This window comes from Dromiciops gliroides, chromosome 6 (assembly GCF_019393635.1).
Source record: "Dromiciops gliroides isolate mDroGli1 chromosome 6, mDroGli1.pri, whole genome shotgun sequence".
Taxonomy (NCBI): Eukaryota; Metazoa; Chordata; class Mammalia; order Microbiotheria; family Microbiotheriidae; genus Dromiciops; species Dromiciops gliroides.
Window position 1 is genome coordinate 91976519 of NC_057866.1, and position 21609 is coordinate 91998127.

The following is a 21609-nucleotide window of genomic DNA, read 5'->3' on the forward strand; positions in this document are numbered from 1 at the left end:
AGAGGCAAATTTATACTTAACAGTTTGGAAAACTCCCTAATAGAATTATACTAAAATGAAAAAGGACAACTAGATGGTGCAATGGATAGAGTGCCAAGCCTAGGCTTAGGAAGACCTGAGTTCAAATCTGGCCTCAAAGTTAGTAGCTGTATGACCTTGGGCAAGTCATTTAACCTTGTTTGCCTCAGTTTTCTCATCTCTAAAAACAAACTGAGAAGGAAATGTCAAACTACTCCAGTATCTTTGCCAAGAAATTCCCAAATGGGGTCATGAAGAATTGGACTCGACTGAGTGAATGAGCAACAACAAAATGAAAGGAGCTGCCTGGGGAAAGAATGTGTTACATCTCCTTGGAGCCTTCACACAGGGGCTAGACAATCTCTGGTTGAACATGTAGTAGAAAGAATTCATTTCGGGATGTGTGTTGAGCTAGATAATAGGTTCTTACCCTGAAAAAGATGTCAGAGAGTCTGTAAGTTTGTAGGAGAAACAAAGTTACACTTTTATTTTCATTACCCTCAAACTGAAATTTAATGTTTCCTTCAGTTATGGATACAGGCAAAAGACATTATTCTGAGAAGGCTTCTACAAGCTTTGCCATGGCGCCAAGGAAAAGGTTAACACAGGAAAAGTTTAACAATCCTTGGGCCAAATATGAAATATTATGTGAATCTGACATACAGAGCATGGCCACTAGAGGGTAGTGTTGCAGCACGAATCACTCACCTAGCTGTGTTTCTAGAGGCTATGGTGGTACCTTCCTTCTCCAGTGTTGGTACAGGCCTCAATTTGCTTTTATATATCCAGCCTATTTTCCATACTTGAACTGGGCTTTATTAATGCTTGGTCACTGCCACCACGATTCCAGAGGACTCATTATGTAATATACTATCCACCTACAGATAGAAGATAAACTCAGAGTGCAAACTGAAGCAGATAGAGGATAGATGGATGGATGGATGGATGGATGGATGGATGGATGGATGGATGGATGGATGGATGGATGGATGGATTGACAGACAAGTGGGTGGATAGATATAAATATATAGTTCAAAGTTAGAGATAAAGATAGAGATAAAGTTAGTGATAGACGGATGATATAAATAAATGATAGATGTAGGTATAGATATAATGATAGTGATAGCTAGATAAGATAGGAATAGCTAATGTAAGAATTTTTTTCTTGACTACATACTTGTAACAGGTTTTGTTTTTCTTGCTTTCTCAATGAGTAGGGGGAGTAGAGGTGGAAGAGAGAGAATGTGGAATTAGAAATAAAATAAAATTGAACTTAAAAAAAAATCTTTGGTCATTGCCTGAGACCATCCAGCTCCCTCAGTGGTTTGTAGGTTGCTCATCCCTGGCACTCTTCAACTAGAGGCTAGGTGATCACTGATCAGGGATTGGGCATAGGGTCCTCCTGATTCAATGATGATTTAGATGGTATGACCTTTAAGTTCTTTTCCAACTCTGAGTATCATTAAATGTAGGTCAGAACCGGAATGGATCTTAGAACATAGAACACAGGCCACTAAAGTTGTTTCAAGGTAGAACTTGGAACATTGTTGGAACCAGAAGGGTTTTAGAACACAGGATTTTATAGTTGAAAAGGAGCTTAGAACATAGACTACTAAAGCTGGAATGGACCTTGGATCCCAGAATATAAACTTTTAGAACTAGAAAAGATACCAGAACTAGAACATGCACTATCAGATTTGGAAGGGTCTTTATTGATCATCTAGTTCAAACCCTAATTTTTAAAATGAGGAAACTGAGGTGCAAAGGAGGGAGTCCCCTTTTTTGAGATCACAAGTTGGTAACAAAACTGGGGCTAAAACCCCACTGTCTTAAATCCAATCCATCATGGCTTCAAGTTTTGCTTTCAACTAGATCACCTGCTACTTTCCTTTCCCAGCCTTTCCCCACCTCTAGGAACTTGTTGTTTGTTGTTCAATCATTTTCAGTCATGTCTGTCTCTTCATGGTCCCATTTGGAGTTTTCTTGGCAGATACTGGAGTGCTTTGCCATTTCCTTTTCCCACTTATTTTACAGATGAGGAAACTGAGGCAAACAGGGTGAAGTGACTTGCTGGAGAGCCTGAGGCTGGATTTGAACTTAGAAAGATAAGCCTTCCTGACTCCAGGCCCAGCATTCTGTTCTCAAAATGTTGTCAGTACATAGATAAGGTGACGCCTTGGTGACTCTTGAAGATTCTTCCCTTTTAGATATTGAAGGCCCTGAGACCCATTCATTCCCTCATTGTATCTGCTCTCTCCATGTGTGATTTTTAACAGTGCTGAGTACAGAGAAATTCTGCAGTGCTCCTGTTATGCATTGCATCACCAATTTGCGATGATGCAAAATTTATTATTTCTGGCCAAAATTTATCATAGTTTTCTGGGAACAGACTCTTGGGACCAACTTGTGCTATGGTATTCATGGTGGAATTGTAGACTCATCCCATTCTAAAGGTGTCTGGAACTCAGAAATCACAATTGTCAAAGATCTGAGAGCTGGAAGGCATGTCAGAGGCCAGGTTTCCTTATTTTACAGATAAGGAAATGGAAGTAAGGTCATTTAGCCCAACACTTCTCCCACCTTTTGCCTCAGCTCCTCACTTTTACAATGAGAGAGGCGGAGGAGGTAATGTCTGAGAAATATTCCAGCTGAATGTTCTCTATTCTGTTTCAAAGTCCCTTCCTTATGGTTGACTAGAGATTCCTAGAAGTCTTGGATTCAAATCTAGGCTTTGACAAAACTTTAGTTTTTCATTGTATACGTTCTGAATTAGTTTTTAGCTGTTACATTCTTTATATCTTAACGTCCTTTCTATCTTTAACATACTATATTCTGTCTTCAGAGGATCCTTCCAATTCTAACTTTCTAAGGTTGATGTTCTTACTGGGGCAGCTAGGTGGTACCATAGTGAATGGATCACTAGGTCTGGAGTCAGGAAGACATATTTCTGTTTTCAAATCTGTCCTCAAAATTTACTAGCTGTGTGACCCTGGGAAAGTCACTTAACCCTGTTTGCCTCAGTTTCCTCATGTATAAGATGCGCTGGAGAAGGGAATGGCAAACAACTCCAGTATCTCTTCCCCAAATGGGGCCATGAAGAGTTGGACACAACTGAACAACAGTAACAATGTTGAGTCTTTTCCAACTTGACACCCTTTCCACTTGTAACATTATGTGTTCTCTAGTCTAAGGTCTTCTTCCAGCTCTGGTACTGAATGATTCTGTGTCTCTAGGACTGCTCATTTTATAGATGAGAAAACTGTGGCTTGGAGAGGGGATTTGCCCAAGGCCACACAGTGAATCTGTGGCAGAGCTCGGCCTAAAGTCCAAGTCTTGTCAATTTCAGTACCTTAGACAAAATGAGTGCAGAGCTCACTTGCACAGTAGGCCAGTGGAGGAAGATATTAGGCAACATCAATATAGAAGTGAATTCATAGGTCTGAAAATGAGTTTTAGTGTGGGTTTGGTAAAAATGTATTTGCTTTCTTCAAAGACTGTCTGACATAAGCCATCTGGTGGTTTTTCCTTATTCAGCCACTGAGTGTCACCCTTCTCTGAAATTCAGTGGTGGCGATGATTACAAATATGTGTGTGTGTGTGTGTGTGTGTGTGTGTATGTATGTCTCTCTCTCTATATATATATATACACACACATACTATATATGCATATATATGCTATATATACTTATACATAATATATGCATATATAAATATATGGTAATAATCAATTTGTAAATGGCTCCTTAAGTGTTTGCAGTTTCTCAGCTCTCATGTGAAGTTACATCTCCAGGGAGAAAAGCATTAGTTCCCATAACCCAAGATGCTGGTTAAATCACTCTTTTGGTGCCTTATTCTACTCCTCAAACTCTGAGAAGTTGCTTCTTGAATTTGGGTGGGGGGTGGCAGGGCAAGGCTAGTGGCCACGCCCAGGGCTTCAGAAAAGAGGGAGGACTCATAACTGACCCGGCAGGAAGAAGATCCAGCTGTTTGAAATAAATGGCTATTTTTCTCTGTGCCTCACCTCCCTTACCTCTAAAATGAAGGGATTGAATTGGATGAGCCTCTCGTAGTGCTGTAATTCTGATTTTGGTGTAGTTGGAGCAGCAAGCTCTATCAAGAAGGGAAGAAAGGGATCCTAAAATTTGAGAAGGAGGAGAAGGAGAAACAGGAGAAGGGGGAAAAGATGGAGAATGAGGAGGAGAAAGATAAGAAGAAGAAGGAGAAGGAAGAGAAAAAACTCACATTCCCATAGATCCTTATAATTTATAATGCCCCTTCCTTATAACGACTGAATAAAATCAATAGGGCAAGTAGTTTTCTTTCTTTTTTTTTTGTGGGGCAGTGGGGGTTAAGTGACTTGCCCAGGGTCACACAGCTAGTAAGTGTCAAGTGTCTGAGGCTGGATTTGAACTCAGGTACTCCTGAATCCAGGACTGGTGCTTTATCCACTGCACCACCTAGCTGTCCCCATAGTTTTCTTTTTACAGGTAGGAAAACTGCAGTTAAATGAGGGTAATGCCATTTGTTTAAGGTTACATGGCTAGTAAGTGTCAGAGCAAAGATTTGAATCCAAGACTTCTAGTCAATTATAAAAACTATTCTTCAAGAAGGTGATTTTTTCCCCCTGAATAATCAAGCATTCATAAGATCAGAGAATTAAAGCTGGAAGGGACTTTAGAGGAAAAAGTATTTTAATTCTCATTCACTTAAAAATTGAATACAAAATTAAATTCAAGAAATGTTAATCAAAGGCATATTATGCACAGTGGATTATGGAGAGAAGCAAATCTTAGATAAGAGATGATATCAGCCCTGATGGAGTTCATAGTCTAATAGGGGTATGAAACAAGCCATTACATGGGGAATATGTAAGAGATGTGCAAAATGCTGTGTGATAGATCTGAGGAGGGAAGGTGATTAAGTCTATGTTCATAAAATTCTTCCTGAAGAAATGGTATTTAAGATGGATTCCGAAAAATGTGTAGCTGTTCAGTAATGGTAGAGGGGGAATGGAATTTTAGGTATGGAAAACAAACCAGATAAAAGACATGGATGTAAGAAGTAGTGGGATACTTACAGGAAATAGGCAGCTAGGTGGCATAGTCAATAGAGTGACCCCTGGTCAAGTCACTTTATTTCTCTTCTAATAAGGCCCTCTTCTTGACCCCAAGATTGATGATCCACTGAGCCTCCTAGCTGCCCAAGATTGCATAGTTAGTTAGTGATTGAACTGGAACTTAGTCTCCTGACCTTCAGTTCAATGTACTATCCATAGTACCCCACTGTTTTTTTAAGTATACGATAATGAAACCAGTGAGCTTTTTGAGAGATATATTGCACCAGAAAGAACAGTTTGTGACCTTGGGAGAGTGACTTTCCTTAGTTCCCTTGTCCTTGTAACAAAGTTGTTGGCAGAGTAAGGATACCACCCACCATTCAAGGCTTATTTCATATACTCCCCTTCAAACCTTTTCATCCCAAACTGGTCCTCTGGGTGTTCCCTGTTAGCTGACTTTCCTTCTCACCCTCCCTCTTCCCCTGTGCTGTTTGGAATTTCCAGCTGTCTTCAAAGGTCTTCTCAAGTGCTACGTTCTGTAGGAGGCTTCACCTGTTCTCCCTCCTCACCTAGTCATTAGTGCAGTCTACCTCTTTAAATGACTGTGCATATTTTTTTTTACTTATATAGATATGTGCTAACCCCCTCCCCCCCCCAAAGAATATAAGTTACTTAAGGACACAGAGTCTTCCTTCCTTCCTTCCTCCCTCCCTCCCTCCCTCCCTCTCTTCCTTCCTTCCTTCCTTCCTTCCTTCCTTCCTTCCTTCCTTCCTTCCTTCCTCTCTCTCGCTCTTTCTCCCTTTCTTTTTCTCTCTTCCCTTTTCTCCCTCCCTTCTTGTCTTTTCTCCTTCCTTCCTTCTTCTTCTTCTTTCTTTCATTCTTTCTCTCTCTTTCTCTCTTTCTTTCTCTCTCTCTATTTCTTTCTCTCTCTCTCTATTTCTCTCTCTCTTTCTTTCTCTCTCTCTCTCTCTTTCTCTCTCTCTCTCTCTCTTTCTCTCTCTCTCTTTCTTTCTTTCTCTCTTTCTTTCTTTCTTTCTTTCTTTCTCTCTCTCTCTCTCTCTCTCTCTTTCTTCCTTTCTTTCTTTCTTTCTTTCTTTCTTTCTTTCTTTCTTTCTTTCTTTCTTTCTTTCTTTCTTTCTTTCTTTCTTTCTTTCTTTCTTTCTTTCTTTCCTCTAAGCACAGTGTCCTGCACACAGTTAAATTGAATCTGATTGAAAAACTGGGATGGTCTCCTAGATCCCTTCCAAATATGACATTTTATGACTTAAAGCACAATTGATTGGGCGCCTCTCCCCTGTAGACAGGACCCTTTTTAAAGTGCAAAGGTGTCTAGGAGGAAAAATACTGGGCCAGGAATTAAGATTCTCTTTGTCTCTTGCCCTTGTGGCCTTATTAGCTTTTGTGACAATAGGCAATTTACTCCCCATCTCTAGGCCTCAGTTGTCTCTCATGTAAAAGGAAACCATAGCAAAATAATTCATCTTATGATACATAAGTGATTTAGCATTCCTTTCTCTGAAGTAGAATTCTGGCCGTATAAGAGTTTGGGAGAAGTAGAAGGTCAAGGAAAGAAGTTTCTTTATGTCTGGGACATCGTTTGATCATTACAACCACTTTGAGGCTTGGAGAGGTATCATTGGTCCCATTTTCCATGTGAGGAAACAAACTGACTTGGCCATGGATTTCAAGTCCAGCATTATCCCACTGCATTGCACTATCCCAATCCCCAGGCTAAAGCATTTGCTGCTAAGAAGTTAATGAGTTATTACGATAAGTAGGAGGAAATTGGAGAGCACTGAATCCAACTCCTTCATTTGACAGAGAACACGCCTGAGTTCTGGAGGAGTTAAGTGGCCCAGGCAGGAAGACAGCAAGTTGGGATTGGGTCAGGGCCTGCCAGGACTCCACTATGGCTTGAGTTCCCCATGGTGCCCTGGGTCCATTTCCCTCTTCTTGGAAGGGAGTTGGCTGGGCACAATCTTGGACACCAGGGAGCTGCTAGAGGAAGTGCATTAATGAGCAGGGCTATTTATTCAATGCACTAATAAGTAATAAGCCTGACTCTTTTGGGTACCATCTCCTACCAAGCATAAACAAGAATGAGTAAAAGAGTCTCCGTGGGCGGGCGGTTTGCCTAAGTGAGTCCCAGAAGACAAGTTGGAAAGGAAAAAAAAATAAAACACCAACTCACCCCGGCAATAAATCAGCGATTGATATTGGCCCCTCAACAAACAGAGGTCTCCCTGGAAACCCAGAGTCTCTGGGGAGATGGATGCTGTGGGTGAGCTTATGGCAGCAGTGAGGGGAAAGGTGTTGTTATTACCGAGAAACGCTGTGATGGAGAGCAATAGCTTTGGGGCCAGGAGACCTGGGCTCCATTCTCAACTCTAGCACCCACTAACCTTATAACCCCAGGCAAAGTCATTTAGTCTTTCTAAACCTCAGTTTCTACACCTGTAAAAATGCAGATTTTGTTTTTGTTCAAAGATGCTGGAGGGTTTCCCATTTCCTTCTCTGCCTATTTTACAGATGAGGAAACCGAAGCAAACAGGGTGAAGTGACTTGCCCAAGGTCACACAGCTAGTTAAGTGTTTGAGGTCAGATTTGAACTGAGGAAGATGAGCCTTCTTGACTCTGGACCTGAAGCTCTATCCACCATATCACCCTAGCTGCCCTGAAATGCAGATAGTCATGTTTAAACTACTCAGCTCAGAGGGTTGTAATGAAGTAAGCACTTTACAAAACTTAAGAATTATGTAAAGATTAGTTATTAGCATTTTTTCAATAAAACATTTATTAAGCAACTACTCTATAAAAAGCATTGTGCTAGACCATGGTGGGAGATGCTAAGTTTAGCTAAGACAGGTCCCAACTGTGATGGAACTTAAGGTCTGGTATTATTAGATATAATACCAATATTACCAATAATACATAATTATTAGATAGTATTAGTATTATATAATACATAGTGCTAATATTAACTTGAATTTAAGTAGCACTTTATAATTTGTGCAGTGACCCCTGTGAGATAGGGATGGTGAACATTATTATCCCCATTCTATGGATGAACTACCTGAAGCTCAGAAAGGCTGTGTATCCTGCCCAGGTTATGTAGTTGGTTACTTGGCAGAGTTAGAACCCAGCATGACATAATAGAAAGTTTGGATTTGTATTTTAAGGTACCTGGGTTTAAATTCTGTCTGTGCCACTTACTCCCCATGTGACTCTGGGTAAATTCATCTACCTTTTCCATTTATGAAAAAGAGACTTCTAAGTAAGTCAGCACAGTATGGCAGAAAGATCATTGGACCTGGAGTCAGAGACACTGAGATCATGTCCCTACTCTGGTCCTTACCAGCTGTGCCCTTGGACAAGTCAAGAATATATTAACTGTTTACTACAGTGTGCTAAGTGCTGTGGATACAAAGAAAGGCAAAGCCAACCCCTGCCCTCAAGGAGTTTATACTTTAATAGGAAACATGACATATAAGGGGTAGATAGATACAAGATACATTCAGAGTAGATGGAAGAGATGGAGAGAGGGAGGCATTAGGGGCTGAGCATACAGGGCAAGGCCTCTTGGTGGGGGGGATTTATTTGAACTGAGTCTTGAAGGAAGTCTGGGAACCAAAGAGGTTATGAAGGCGGGGAGTATTCCAGGTAGGACAGGCCCTTGACTGCTCTGGGCTTTAGTGTCCTCATTTATAAAATTAAGGGATGATACCTAAGGTTGTTGTTCAAATCATAAAATATTAGCATTGGAATGGACATCAAGAGAGACCAGGCCTAATACCTTTCATTTTGAAAACAGGGAAACTGAGGCCCAGAGAAGTAAGCCGTCTTATCCAAAGTCACAGTGGTGCTAATTAAGTAACATGGCTGGAATTGGAATCCAAATTGGTTTGTTTGTTTGTTTCCATTCTGAATCTCTTTTTCTTTGGTTTCTGCTTAATTCTGAATGAATGGGGAACTACAGTCCTAACTCTGACCTTCTACATTCTGCCACGGTTTGGCTTCCCTATGTCCTGAGCATTCTGGTCTTTGTTGGAAAAATATATCCATTCCACATTTTCTTTTCAGATGTTCAGGTTACTGTCCAGGGCCTATGCCAATGTTCATCCCATGATGATGGACAAATCAGAGAACAGATGTGGCGGCAACTTTCTGAACAGGGGCAGCATTATCAATGGTGCTGACTGGTATAGCTTTACTGGAGGTAAGTCTTCTTAAGGCAGGGTTAGTAGAGGGGTGTCAGGGGATATTTAAGTGGGATTACAGGATGTAAGCAGCCATACCACTCTGCCCATTCAGAAATGCCTCCCGGGGCAGCTAGATGGCACAGTGGATAAGGCACCGGACCTGCATTCAGGAGGACCTGAGTTCAAATTTTACCTCAGACACTTGACATTTACTAGCTGTGTGACCCTGGGCAAGTCACTTAATCCTCATTGCCCCCCCTCCAAAGCCTCCTGAATGCTTCCTTAATAAGAATATTCAGTACCAAAAAGTCACACAGAGTGTTTTCTCTATTACTGCCCACTGTATAAGTATTCATATATCCATTTTACAGATGAGGAAACTGGGGCTCAGAGGGAGTCTTTTCTTTTTAATGGTATAAGTACTTGAAGGAATCCATGATCTTATTACATATATCAGGGGCTCCCTCCCTAGTGTGTGTCACAGCTCATATAGTTATTTTATGCATGTCTTTAGAAAAAAAAATCTCCCTAAGCAGTGTGATGCAGTTGGAAAGCATGCAGGAGAGACCTCAGTTTGAATCTCACCTCTAATACTGTGTTACCTTGAGCAAGTTGCTTAATTTCTGAGCTTTGCTTTCTTCTAGCAGCTAGGTGGCACAGCAGATAGAATGCTGGGCCTGGAGTCAGGAAGACTCTTCTTCCTGAGTTGGAATCTGGCCTCAGATACTTGCTAGCTGGGTGACCCTGGGCAAGTCACTTTACTCTATTTGCCTCAGTTTCCTCATCTGTAAAATAAGCTGGAGAAGAAAATGGCAAACCACTCCAGGATCTTTGCCAAGAAAACTCCAAATGGGGTCATACAGAGGTGAAAAAAATTGAAAAACACCAAACATTGAAATAATAATACCTGAAGAACCTACCTCACAGAGGTTTTGAGAGAATCATATGATATGAATGTAAAGTACATTGTAAAGTGTTCTGTCACATTTGGCTATTTAGAGGACTTACCAAAAATTCCTGAGGCATCCCTTTGGATCTTTTTTCATATTCCAGACAAACTTATGGAACCTGGCTTGAAATGTTTGCAGCAGCAAAGAGCTGTGGACTTGACCTCCATTCCTTCTTTCATACCTGATGGATGTCCCTTTGAATTCGATGGCACATGAATCTATATGACTGTGAGCTCTCTGAGGATGGAGAAAACACAGACACACATATATGTTTACCCATACCTTATTTATCTATATAGCACATGTATACCATATATCTATACCATATATATGCATACACACATATATATTTACATAGCCTTATTTCTCCTTCTGGTTTCCTCCATATATAAAAAAATATATCTTATATACATGCCACATATATGCATAATACATGCATATGTGTATATGTGTGTGTATATGTATACATACACATATACAAATACAGAGAGAGAGAGAGAGAGAACCTTATTTCTCTTTCTGGTTCCCTCTAGTACTGGAAGCCCTTTAACATAGTAAGCACTATTCTAATAAGCACTTTGACTTTTGTTTTTGTTTTTGTTTTGTTTTGTTTTGTTTTTTGCAGGACAGTGAGGGTCAAGTGACTTGCCCAGGGTCATACAGCTAGTGTCTGAGGCTGGATTTGAACTCAGGTCCGCCTGAACCGAGGGCTGGTGCTTTATCCACTTTATCCCACTTTGACTTTTATAAAGACTGATTTCCTCACAAGATCCCAGTGAGGCTGACTGGTGGTAGACTGACTAGCAGATGATCACCAGATTTGCATGTCCCGCCGTCATCTGCTTTCTGAGCTCATATTGCAGCACTAGCTCCTTGTTGGACATGCTGGCCTGGATGTTCTATAAGCATTACAAGCTCCACATAGGGTCATAGACAGAAGGGACTTTGGAGGTTGTCTGGTCCTTCCTGTTCGGATAGGAAAGCTCGGACTCAAGGTCACACTTGGCCCCTCACTTAACTGGTCCCTCAGTAAGGGGTAGTCGAGGGAGTTTAGCTCAGGTCCTCTACCTTCACCCATAAAACTTCTTCCATTGCTCAACTCTCTTTGCCCCCAAATGTTTATTTAGCACCTGCTATGTTCCAGGCACTGTCTTAAGTGCTGAGGATACCAAAAAAAGGCAAAAAGGAAAATAAATAAATAAACAAACAAATAAGTAAATGAATGGATGGATAGATAGATAGATAGATAGATAGATAGATAGATAGATAGATAGATAGATAGATAGATAGATAGATAGATAGATAGATAGATAAAAGAATCCCACCCACCCTGTAGGCTCTTGGCCTCAAACTTGCTAATCTTTGTGCTTCCTGCTCCTGTGCTGGGGAAATAGATCATTTCTAAGTCTCTTTCTTCCCCTCTTGTCTTCATTTAGGTATGTCAGATTTCAATTATCTTCATACCAACTGCTTTGAAATCACTGTGGAGTTGGGCTGCGTGAAGTTTCCCCCTGAAGAAGCCCTGTATACACTCTGGCAACACAACAAAGAATCGCTGCTGAATTTTATGGAAATGGTATTGTACTCTTGGCGCTGCTGGATTTGTTTTCTGATTTCCTTCACTGAAATTCTGCCCCCAAATATTAGAGTTTCAGGGTCAGGCTATCTGTGTGGTCTTAGGATCTCAGATTGCCAGGGATGAGAGGGCCCTTAGAACAAAGGATACCCAAGCTGAGGGGGCCCTTAGAGCCTAGAATATGTCAGAGCTCCAAGGGACCCTAGACAGGGGCAACTAGGTGGCACAATGGATAAAGCACCAGCCCTGGACTCAGGAGGACCTGAGTTCAAATTTGACCTTAGACACTTGACATTTACTTGCTGTGTGACCCTGGGCAAGTCACTTAACCCTTATTACCCTGGGGGGAAGAAAAGGACCTTAGAACACAAAATGTCAGAGCTGGAAAGAACTTTGGAGGTCAACTCACCTCATCTCTAAGAAGAAGAACATGAGACTTAGAGAGGGCAGATGAATTGTCTTGGGTCACAGAGCTAGCCACTGGCAACGACAGGCCTAGGACCCAGCCAATGCTCTTCTTGGCACTTATGGGGAAGATTTGACCATATTTTTCTCTCCACGTTTTATACAAGATTTTCTAGACCAGGTCTCCTGTAATCTTAAAGAAGGATAGGGATAAACAAAGAAGCTCGAGTGCACCCAAATGATCTCCAGAGAATGAAAAGAAGCCTTTCTTGGCCCTGCCTCATGTCAGACCTCACTGGCCACAGCAGCAGAAAGCCTGATAATATAAAGTTATTGGCATTGTTTTACTTTCCTTGTTGATGGGCTTTGCCAGTGACCTCCTGCATCTCTCAGCAAAGCAGTGTCATAAAATAATGACAGGTCATCCAGACTGCCAAGCTCATTTCATTTTACGGCCGTCTAGTGAAAATGAGTTTTACAGAACCCAAATGGGACTGGGCTTGCTCCGTACCTATTGTGCCTGAAGGTTGGGGATAAAAAGATACTAATGGGCAGATACTGTAAAAATCTATGCTGTAGCATCTTTGGAAGAAACACAGACCCAGGCCCCAAACCACCCCCTCATCCCCCCCCCCCAGATAAGACTGAGTAAATTATTTCTGATAAGGAATAAGTCTGCCATAGTCAATTGAAGCCCCTTGCCCGTTGACGTTGGCCAGATTTTCATACTGGGCTCGTAAATATCCCCTGGCTAGTCCATGGAAACACATCTTCAGGTCCATGCTGAAAGGCCCTAATTGTCTTTTCTTTTTGAAGATTTCATTTTGTCCTGAGATGAGGAAGGAAAAACCAAGCTCAGTTGGATACGTTCCACCTAGTTCTCACAGAAGGCACTGTAGTACAATGGGAAGGGTAGGAGTTCTGGGGCCCATAGATCTGGATTCAGGACCCAGCTCTGATCCTCTGTGTCTTTGACCAAGACACTGAGCTTCAGTTTCTTCATCTGTAAAAGAGTGACGTAAAAATTTATACTATATCCCTCTTAGGATTGTGGTGGGGAAAATACTGTATGAACCTTAAAGTATTATGGAAATACATTAAGTTGTAACTATTAGAAACCAATCTGTCCAGTAGGTGAAATTCTATTTTTAAAGAAAAGCTTATTCATTCATTCAAACCCTTTAAGAAGTCCTACAGGGAGGGGGGCAGCTAGGTGGCCCAACGGATAAAGCACCGGCCCAGGATTCAGGAGGTCCTGAGTTCAAATCCAGCCTCATACACTTGACACTTACTAGCTGTGTGACCCTGGGCAAGTCACTTAACCCTCATTGCCCTGCAAAAAAAAGAAAAAAGAAAAAAAAGAATAAAGAAAAGAAGTCCTACAAATGAATTATTTATAAAATTAAATGATTAGCAAAAAAAAAAAATGTGTTTCCTACACATACTATGCACTCTTGCTCATACTTCCCAGTCATTTTTCAATTGTGTCCTACTCTCCATGACCCCATTTGGGGTTTTCTTGGCATAGATATTGGAGTGTTTGTTTGCCATTTCCTTCTCCAGTTCATTTTACAGATGAGAAAACTGAATCAAACAGGTTAAGTGACTTGCCCAGGGTCACATAACTAGTAAATGTCTGAGGCCTGATTTGAGCTCAGGATGAGTCTTCCTGACTCCAGGTCTGGTGCTTTATCCACTGTGTCACCTAGCTGCCCTTCTCCCATATGAAATACCTTCAGACACTTAAAGATAGCCAACATTTCCCTCCTCATCTTTTCTGTAGGCTATACATTCCCACTAAACATGAGCCCTTTTACAATCCTACTTGTCCTGCCTTCAACAGTTTCTTGCTTATCAATATCTGCTCTATCTCTCTGCCCAAAGCAGAGACCTATCAGTAGTAGGATACACTCACTCAGTAAATATTTAGTTGAATTGAGTGTAACAGAGACTAAGGCAACATTAACTTGAATGGAAGTCTCTAGACCAGTGCCCCATGTTTCTGTCCTTCATCGTGTTTGCTCGATAGTTTTATCAAGCTATTGAATGAAAGCCTTCAGGCTTTTAGCATTTAGCACAGTGTGTGGACAAAGTGGGTGCTTAATAAATGCTTATTGAGTTGAATATTGAATTGAATTTTAAAATTTCAGATAACATGAAGCTTTGAAACATTTAACAAAGGAGGTAAAAATATCTCAGTAGACTAGAATAAAGGGCTAAAATAAAACTAACTAGTATAAATTCCTATACTTGGGTTGAAAAAAAACCCCAAAGCTACATTAGTGCCAGGTTGAATGCATGATGTTAGGGTTTTTCCCCCCTCAAATTTCTAATAGCATTTTGTGTGGACCTCTTCACTGTCCTCATCCCAGTCTACCTTGTACATTATTATTGGTATACATGTCTTGTTTCTCTCTTCTTCTCCTGTTAGATTATAAGCTTAGGAAGTGTATCTTTTTCCACCTTTCACCTAGCACTGAGCACTGTGAATTTCACCACTATAGGAACTGCATAGATTACAGAGGACTGGGGTGTGAATGCTGACTCTGCTCCTGACTGCCTGTGAGAGCATGGGCTGATCATTCAACCTCTCTGGGTCACAGATTCCCTTTTGGTAAAGATGAAGATGTGTTTTAGTATCTCTCTAGCTCTCTCAACTCTAAATACAATTAATCTAATTGCTCCTTATTATGAGGGAATATCAATTAGGATTAGATTTTTTCATAGCATATTCTTCTATATACCTCCATATGGACATGTGGCAAAATAATATGGCATAGTGGACAGGGCACTGGACTTAGAATAAGGAAGACCTGAATTCAAATCCTTCCTCAAAAAGGTTGTTGTTGTATGACCCTGAGTGAGTCATTAAGTTCTCTGGGACTCAGTTTCCTCATCTGTAAAATGAAGGGTTTGAACTTGCTGACCTCTGAGGTCCCATCTGGGTCTATGATCCTGTGCTATTTCCATATGTGGGAAGGGGAACAGATACATAGAGGGATGAAGGCTTCCATAGAGCTTGGTTGTAAATGCCACCTAAAGATCATTCTTTTACTTTATGTCCCCTCAGGTGCACCGAGGAATTAAAGGTACAGTAACAGACAAATTTGGAAAACCTATCAAAAATGCACGCATCCTGGTCAGAGGAATCCGCCATGATGTTACCACAGGTATGTTTCTTTAACCCAAGTTCTAAATCAAATTGATATGTTTCGACTTCATTATTATTATAAATAATAATAATATTGGATTCTGAATCTAATCAGTGTTAACTGCTCCTTCCATGGACACCTCACAGCCCCACACCACCTCTCTAGGAGGTTGTGACCCTGTAACACTATGTATACATGCCCATCTAGTGATGGTACAGGTAAGTGGGCATTTATGCTGAGCTTCCTTGGGCATTCTGAAGGCATGGCTTCAGTTGTGTCTCCCAAAGTTTGATCATGAGGTTCAATGAAGAGTTCTCAATTTGGATTTAGGAGACCTGCTGTGTGACCTTGAACAAGTCCCCCTCCCACCCAAGTTTGTCTGGGTCTCCTTAGTTTCCTCTTTGGTAAAATGAGGATACTGAATGAAGGAACTGCCAAAGTTCTTTTCTGGTCTAAAATCTACAATTCAAAGAATTTTGGGAAGGAGAGGTAAGATAATTATTATACCCATTTTTTGATGTGATTTTTTTCAATTTTAGGTTGTTAAATGACTTGTTCAAAATCTCACAGGTAACACTGTTTAGTGGCAGGACTAGCATTTCCTAAATTCCAGGCTTATAGTTCTTTTTAAATTTTTTTTACTGTATCACACTGTCCCTCCATTATCCCAAGAAGGAAATAAACATTTATATAGTGCCTGCTCTGTTCCAGGCACTGGGCCAAGCATTTTTCAAATATTATCTCATTTGATCTCCACAACAACTGTGGGAAGTAGGTGCTATTATGATCCTCATTTTACAGTTGAGGAAATTGAGACAGAGGTTCAATGACTTGCTCAGGGTCATAGAGCTAGGAAATGTCTGAGGCTGAATCTGAACTCGTCTTCCTGGCTCCTGGCCCAGTGCTCTGTCCACAGAGCCACCTAGCTTCTCCTTCTTACTGCCAAGTTTCCTCATCATCATTCTGGGGTTCCAGGAAAATGTTTAAGTTCCCAAAATAATAATATTAATCATAGATCCTATTTCCATTGTCCTTAATAGTTTATAAAGCCCTTTCTTCACAGAAACCTGTGAGGAAATCATTGTAAATGTGGTCATCGTGATTTTACAAGTTGAGAAATATGCTCAAAACGGGGCAGTGATTTGCCAGTGATCATTTAGGTCCTGTGATAAAATAACGGAATTTGGCAGATGCCCAGGGGTCCCACCTGATTGATTTAGTATTGTTTGAATTGGGTGAGAATGAGAAACTGATTAAGTACCTACTTGGAAATTATTAGATATAGGCCACACCTGGTATGCCCTGAGTGATGTATACTGCTCACTTTAGCAGGGGGACTACTCTCAGCCATGCACCTTGAAGGACCTCCCTTTTGGGGGAGGGAGAGAAAGAGTAGAAAAGGGAACGCTTGCTCAGGGGATCAGGGGAGCTCTCTTTCCTGTTGGTGAGCCTCCGAGAGCGGACTGGAGAGGGGCTGCACAGCTGACTCCCATAGAAACTACAGACCCCAGGTGATAACTTAATAGAAATGAGTCCAGCTCTTCAAATTAGCTGAGCTGGAAGCAAGTTTGGGGACTGAGTCAGTCTTTGCTAGAGACAGGGACCTTATCCATTTTTGTCTTCCCCTATTCCCTTGTCCCTAGCTTTATTAATTTCACCTTTGTTGTATATTTTGTCCCCATTAATAAAACCTGGTTTGTTGGTGGAAAAGAGGCTGTTAATCTCCTTTCTTATTAGCCTGGGAGAAATAACTAAAAAAGGAAGTTTGGAAGAGAGGAAACTTTGGACCTAGAGGTCCCTCATTATTTTCTGAACCCCAATATTATGGTGAGCCACCCAATTAACTCTCCCATAATAAATTTGGCCCTGAGAATACTTAGTGTTGGAATAAAGATTTGAACTCATGTCTTCTGATTCCCCAAATCAATACCTTTTCTAATATACCATGATGCCTGTGGCCAGTTTGTTGTTGTTGCTGCTGTATACTTCCTCCTAAAAATCTCCATTTTGTCCATCTGCCAAGTGTGTGTCATTTGGCCTATGACCTCACAATGTCTCTCATTTTCTGTTTCCTCAGCTGCTGATGGTGACTACTGGAGGCTACTGCCCCCAGGTACTCATATTGTCATCGCCCAAGCCCCAGGTTACACCAAGATGATCAAGAAAGTTACCATCCCCCTTAGGATGAAGAGGGCTGGCAGGGTAGACTTCATCCTTCATCCTTTAGATCTGCATCCCAAGAAGTTCATGAAAGGGCCAAGGAGAAATGGCTACAAGCGCCATGACCCGCTAGAGGATTTTGATCCCCATGCAGAAAACAATGGAGACTTTGTAGGTGAAAGACAGAAACCTTTGCAAGATGGAAGCAAGCCATGGTGGTGGTCATACTTCACCTCTCTAAATCATCACAAGCCTACCTGGCTCCTCAAATATCACTAGACTTGTCACCTCCCTTCTCTTGTTATGCTTGTCGAACAAAATGATCCTTTTACCAGCCTGCATGGTGGGGGCATCATCTCAACGATCATCTCAAGAATTAAACAATTGCAAATAGGAAAACCCAAATGCAAATTTCTCCATTTTTTTCTGTATTATATTTTTGGTAATTTTTGTTCCTCATTGGATTGACTTTCATTAAAAATGGTTGTATCTTCCACCAACTATGATGAAGTTCTCCTTGACTCTGCTATGATGCATTTAGTGATGATGATACTTCAAAGTATCTGTGACTTTACAGGTGAGTCTTTTGGGTTTGTCATCCACCCAACCTCCTTCATATGGTTGATGTAAGAATTGCATTAGGTAAGAATTATTGAGTTCTGGAGTTGGATGGGACCCAAGAGGACACCAGGGTTAGTAAAATGGAACATTTTATAACCAGAGATTCTATATGAAAATAAGTGACCACAATGCTTATCATCGTCTGGGAACCACTAAGGTTCTTATGTGTAAGTGTGGATGAAGCCTTGGGTTCTCAGTGGATCTACCAGGGGCGTGCAAGCTCTGACCAGATCTTTGAACTTACAAAGACTTCTAGCGTAGGCCCAACAATGGCCTATGTATTTATAATTCAATGGCCAGCCTACCTATGTTTATAGAAGCTTGTTTTTTTTTTAATCAGTCACAGGTGCTGATATGAAGGGCCAGGTACTAAAGTATAGAGATGTCATAATCTATGTGAGTTAAGTGAATATAAAGGCCTGCAAAATCACAGATATTTTGAAGAACTTAAGTATCATCATCATTGAATGTATTAGTAGTAGCAGTTTTACTAATGTGGGATCCATCATGACAATAACCCTTTCATGACTTTGAGTCTTAGGTGTCTCAAAGGCTAAGAGATTAAGTGACTTGTCCCTGATAACACAGCTAGTAAATGTCAGAGGTGGGTTGCGAACTCATTTGAGCCTCAAAATAACCCTGTGCGGTAAGTAACCTAGAACATAAAAAGTCATTGCTAGAAAAGACTATGTATACCAAGTTTTAGAGCATAGACACTGGAATCTTAGACAAAATGCAGAATATTAGAGCTGGAAGGATATTAAGAGAGCATTGCCATTTTAGTCCAACCTTCCACCTGAATCAAGAATCCCTTTTGTTACTTCCCTAGCAAGTGATCATTCAGCTTCTTATCAATCATCAGTAAATGGGAGCTCATTATTTAAGGAGTTAACCATTCCATTATTGTACAGTTCTTCTCCAGTTGCTCTTTTATTTGTTTTTGTTTTTTGTTTTTTGGTGAGGCAATTAGGGCTAAGTGACTTGCCCAGGGTCACACAGCTAGTAAGTGTCAAGGGTCTGAGGTCGGATTTGAACTCAGGTCCTCCTGAATCCAGGGCCATTGCTCTATCCACTGTGCCACCTAGCTGCCCCTATTGTACAGTTCTAATGATCTGTCTCCCCATTGGGCCAAGTAGAAAAGCCTAATCCTCTTTCCTCTTAGTAGTGTTCAGTTGTTTTTCAGTTGTGTCTGACTCTCTATGGCCCTGTTTGGTGTTTTTTTATTTTGTTTTGTTTTGTTTGTTTATTTATTTAGAATTTTCCCCACCTTACATGCAAAAACCAATCGTTAACATTGATTTTGAAAACTTTGTGTTCCAAATTCTCATTCTTCTTCCCTATTCCCCTCTTAAGTACTCAAGCAATTCAATATAAGTTATACATGTGCAGTCCTGCAAAACATAGCAGACAAAAAATTTAGAAAAAGGAACTAACAACAACAACAAAATATACTTCCATCCGTATTCAGATACCATCAGTTCTTTCTCTGTGGATGGATTTCATTTTTCATAAGTCCTTCAGAGTTGTCTTGGATCATTTCATTGCTGAAAATGACTAAGTCATTAGCATCTTACAATATTGCTGTGATTTTGTATACAGTACATTTCACTCTGCATCAGTTCATGTAAGTCTTTCCAGGTTTTTCTGATAGCATCCTGCTCATCTTTTTTTAATAGTAAACTACATTTCTATAGTACTTTAAAGGGATATTTCCTTACAAAACACCCATGAGGTTGATTATTGCAACAACAATAATAGCTAATAATATAATATAGTACCTTATACCTGACAAAGAATTTTCTTCACAATAGCCCAGCAAAGTAAGCACCATCCTCCTCCTCCTCCTCCTCTTCCTCATCTAAAAATTCTCTTCCCTCTGCTTCAATTTTTCCCAGTTACTATTGCTGTTTCCCTCTATCCTATTCACTCCCCATGATATTTACTTTATTTTCTATCTTCTTTTACCCTTTCCCTCCTCCATAGGGTTTTGCTTCTGACAGCCCCTCCCCCAATCTGCTCTCCCATTTGGGGTTTTCTTGGCAATGATACTGGAGTATTTTGCCACTTCCTTCTCCAGATCATTTTACAGATGAGGAAACTGAGGTAAATGGGCTTAAGTGTCTTGCCAATCAATGGTCACACAACCAGTGAGTGTCTGAGGCCAGATTTGAACTTATGAAGATGAGTTCCTGATTCCAAGCCCCGTGCTCTAGCCACCGTACCACCTTTCATAAGCCATTAGGTATTTAAAGACTGATGTCATAGGCTGTTCCCTAAACATCCCCTTCCAACCAAATATTTTCTTTTCGCAGCTAAATATCCCTGAATCCTTTTCTTTCTACAGGCACTCCCAGATAGAGGATACTAGAGTAGCAGAGTGCCTTTTGTACATAGATACTGCTTTAAAATTATAAAAAAAAAAATCCCTGGCATTTTTTATGAGGACCAATTCTCCCCACCTCCCCTTAGCTGCAAATCTAATACTTTGAGAGCTTGTTCCCTTCTAACTCACGCATTATGGGCTTTCACCAATAATACTATACAATCAATTACTCAAATGTAATTGATTAGTTGACAGCCCCATATTTTCTGTTCTGCTTAACCATCTAATTCCACTTGAAGAGAAGCAATTGCTCTTCGAGATGGGTCCTCAGCTGCCTACTGCACTTTTTATCTATAGACTTTAATTTAAATTAAATTTTGATCCAATTTATCATCCCCCTTTCTAATGTGGTTCTTGGATGATTTTTAAAGGATGTTTTACAGGTTAGCCCCTCCTGTGATCCATTGCAGATGATATATGTCAAGGAAATGATAAGCTGGAAACCAGTTTGATTAAGGACATGAATTGCCTTCAGACCTCCACGTTAGATTTATTTGCCTTTAATTGGGGATGAAGATAATTTTTTTTGTCATCAGAAGGGAGTTTCCATAAATCCCCAACCACCCTTTTAAGAATTAGAATGATTTGTTCTTTCCCCATCCCTCCCCCCATCCCTCTCTCATTCTCCCTTTCCCCTAGAACCCACATCTCAATTTAAGACCCCCCCCCAAAAGGAAGGATGCTTTAGAAAATAAAACACGCAAATAAGCAAAATCCAAGGTTACATAAGTTGGCAATAGCTCTAGAACAGAATCCATAATTTTTCCTCCTCCCATTAGATGGGAAGGACTGGCAAAGGGACATATTTTAGTTTAATACAAGGAAGAACTTGCTGATAGTTTGAGCTGTCCCAAAGTGGAATGAGTTGTTCTACAAGGCAAGATCACTGTTCAGGTGAATGTTGGATGAGATGAATTCTTTCTTTCTTTCTTTCTTTCTTTCTTTCTTTCTTTCTTTCTTTCTTTCTTTCTTTCTTTCTTTTTAGTGAGGCAATTGGCATTAAGTGACTTGCTGAGGGTCACACAGCTAGTAAGTGTTAAGTGTCTGAGGCCGGATTTGAACTCAGGTACTCCTGACTCCAGGGCCGGT

General features: G+C 40.7%; 1 protein-coding gene across 1 annotated transcript in view; it reads left to right on the forward strand.

Annotated features, from left to right (window-relative positions):
- CPZ (carboxypeptidase Z) overlaps positions 1–17925 on the forward strand; it is a 59474-nt gene extending 41549 nt beyond the window's left edge. The window contains exons 8-11 of the mRNA XM_043971943.1: positions 9155–9290; positions 11660–11799; positions 15275–15374; positions 17434–17925. Coding sequence (XP_043827878.1) covers positions 9155–9290; positions 11660–11799; positions 15275–15374; positions 17434–17795 — 738 coding nt within the window. The 3' untranslated portion in view covers positions 17796–17925. The remainder of the gene's footprint in view (positions 1–9154; positions 9291–11659; positions 11800–15274; positions 15375–17433) is intronic.
- Positions 17926–21609: the final 3684 nt, after the last annotated feature.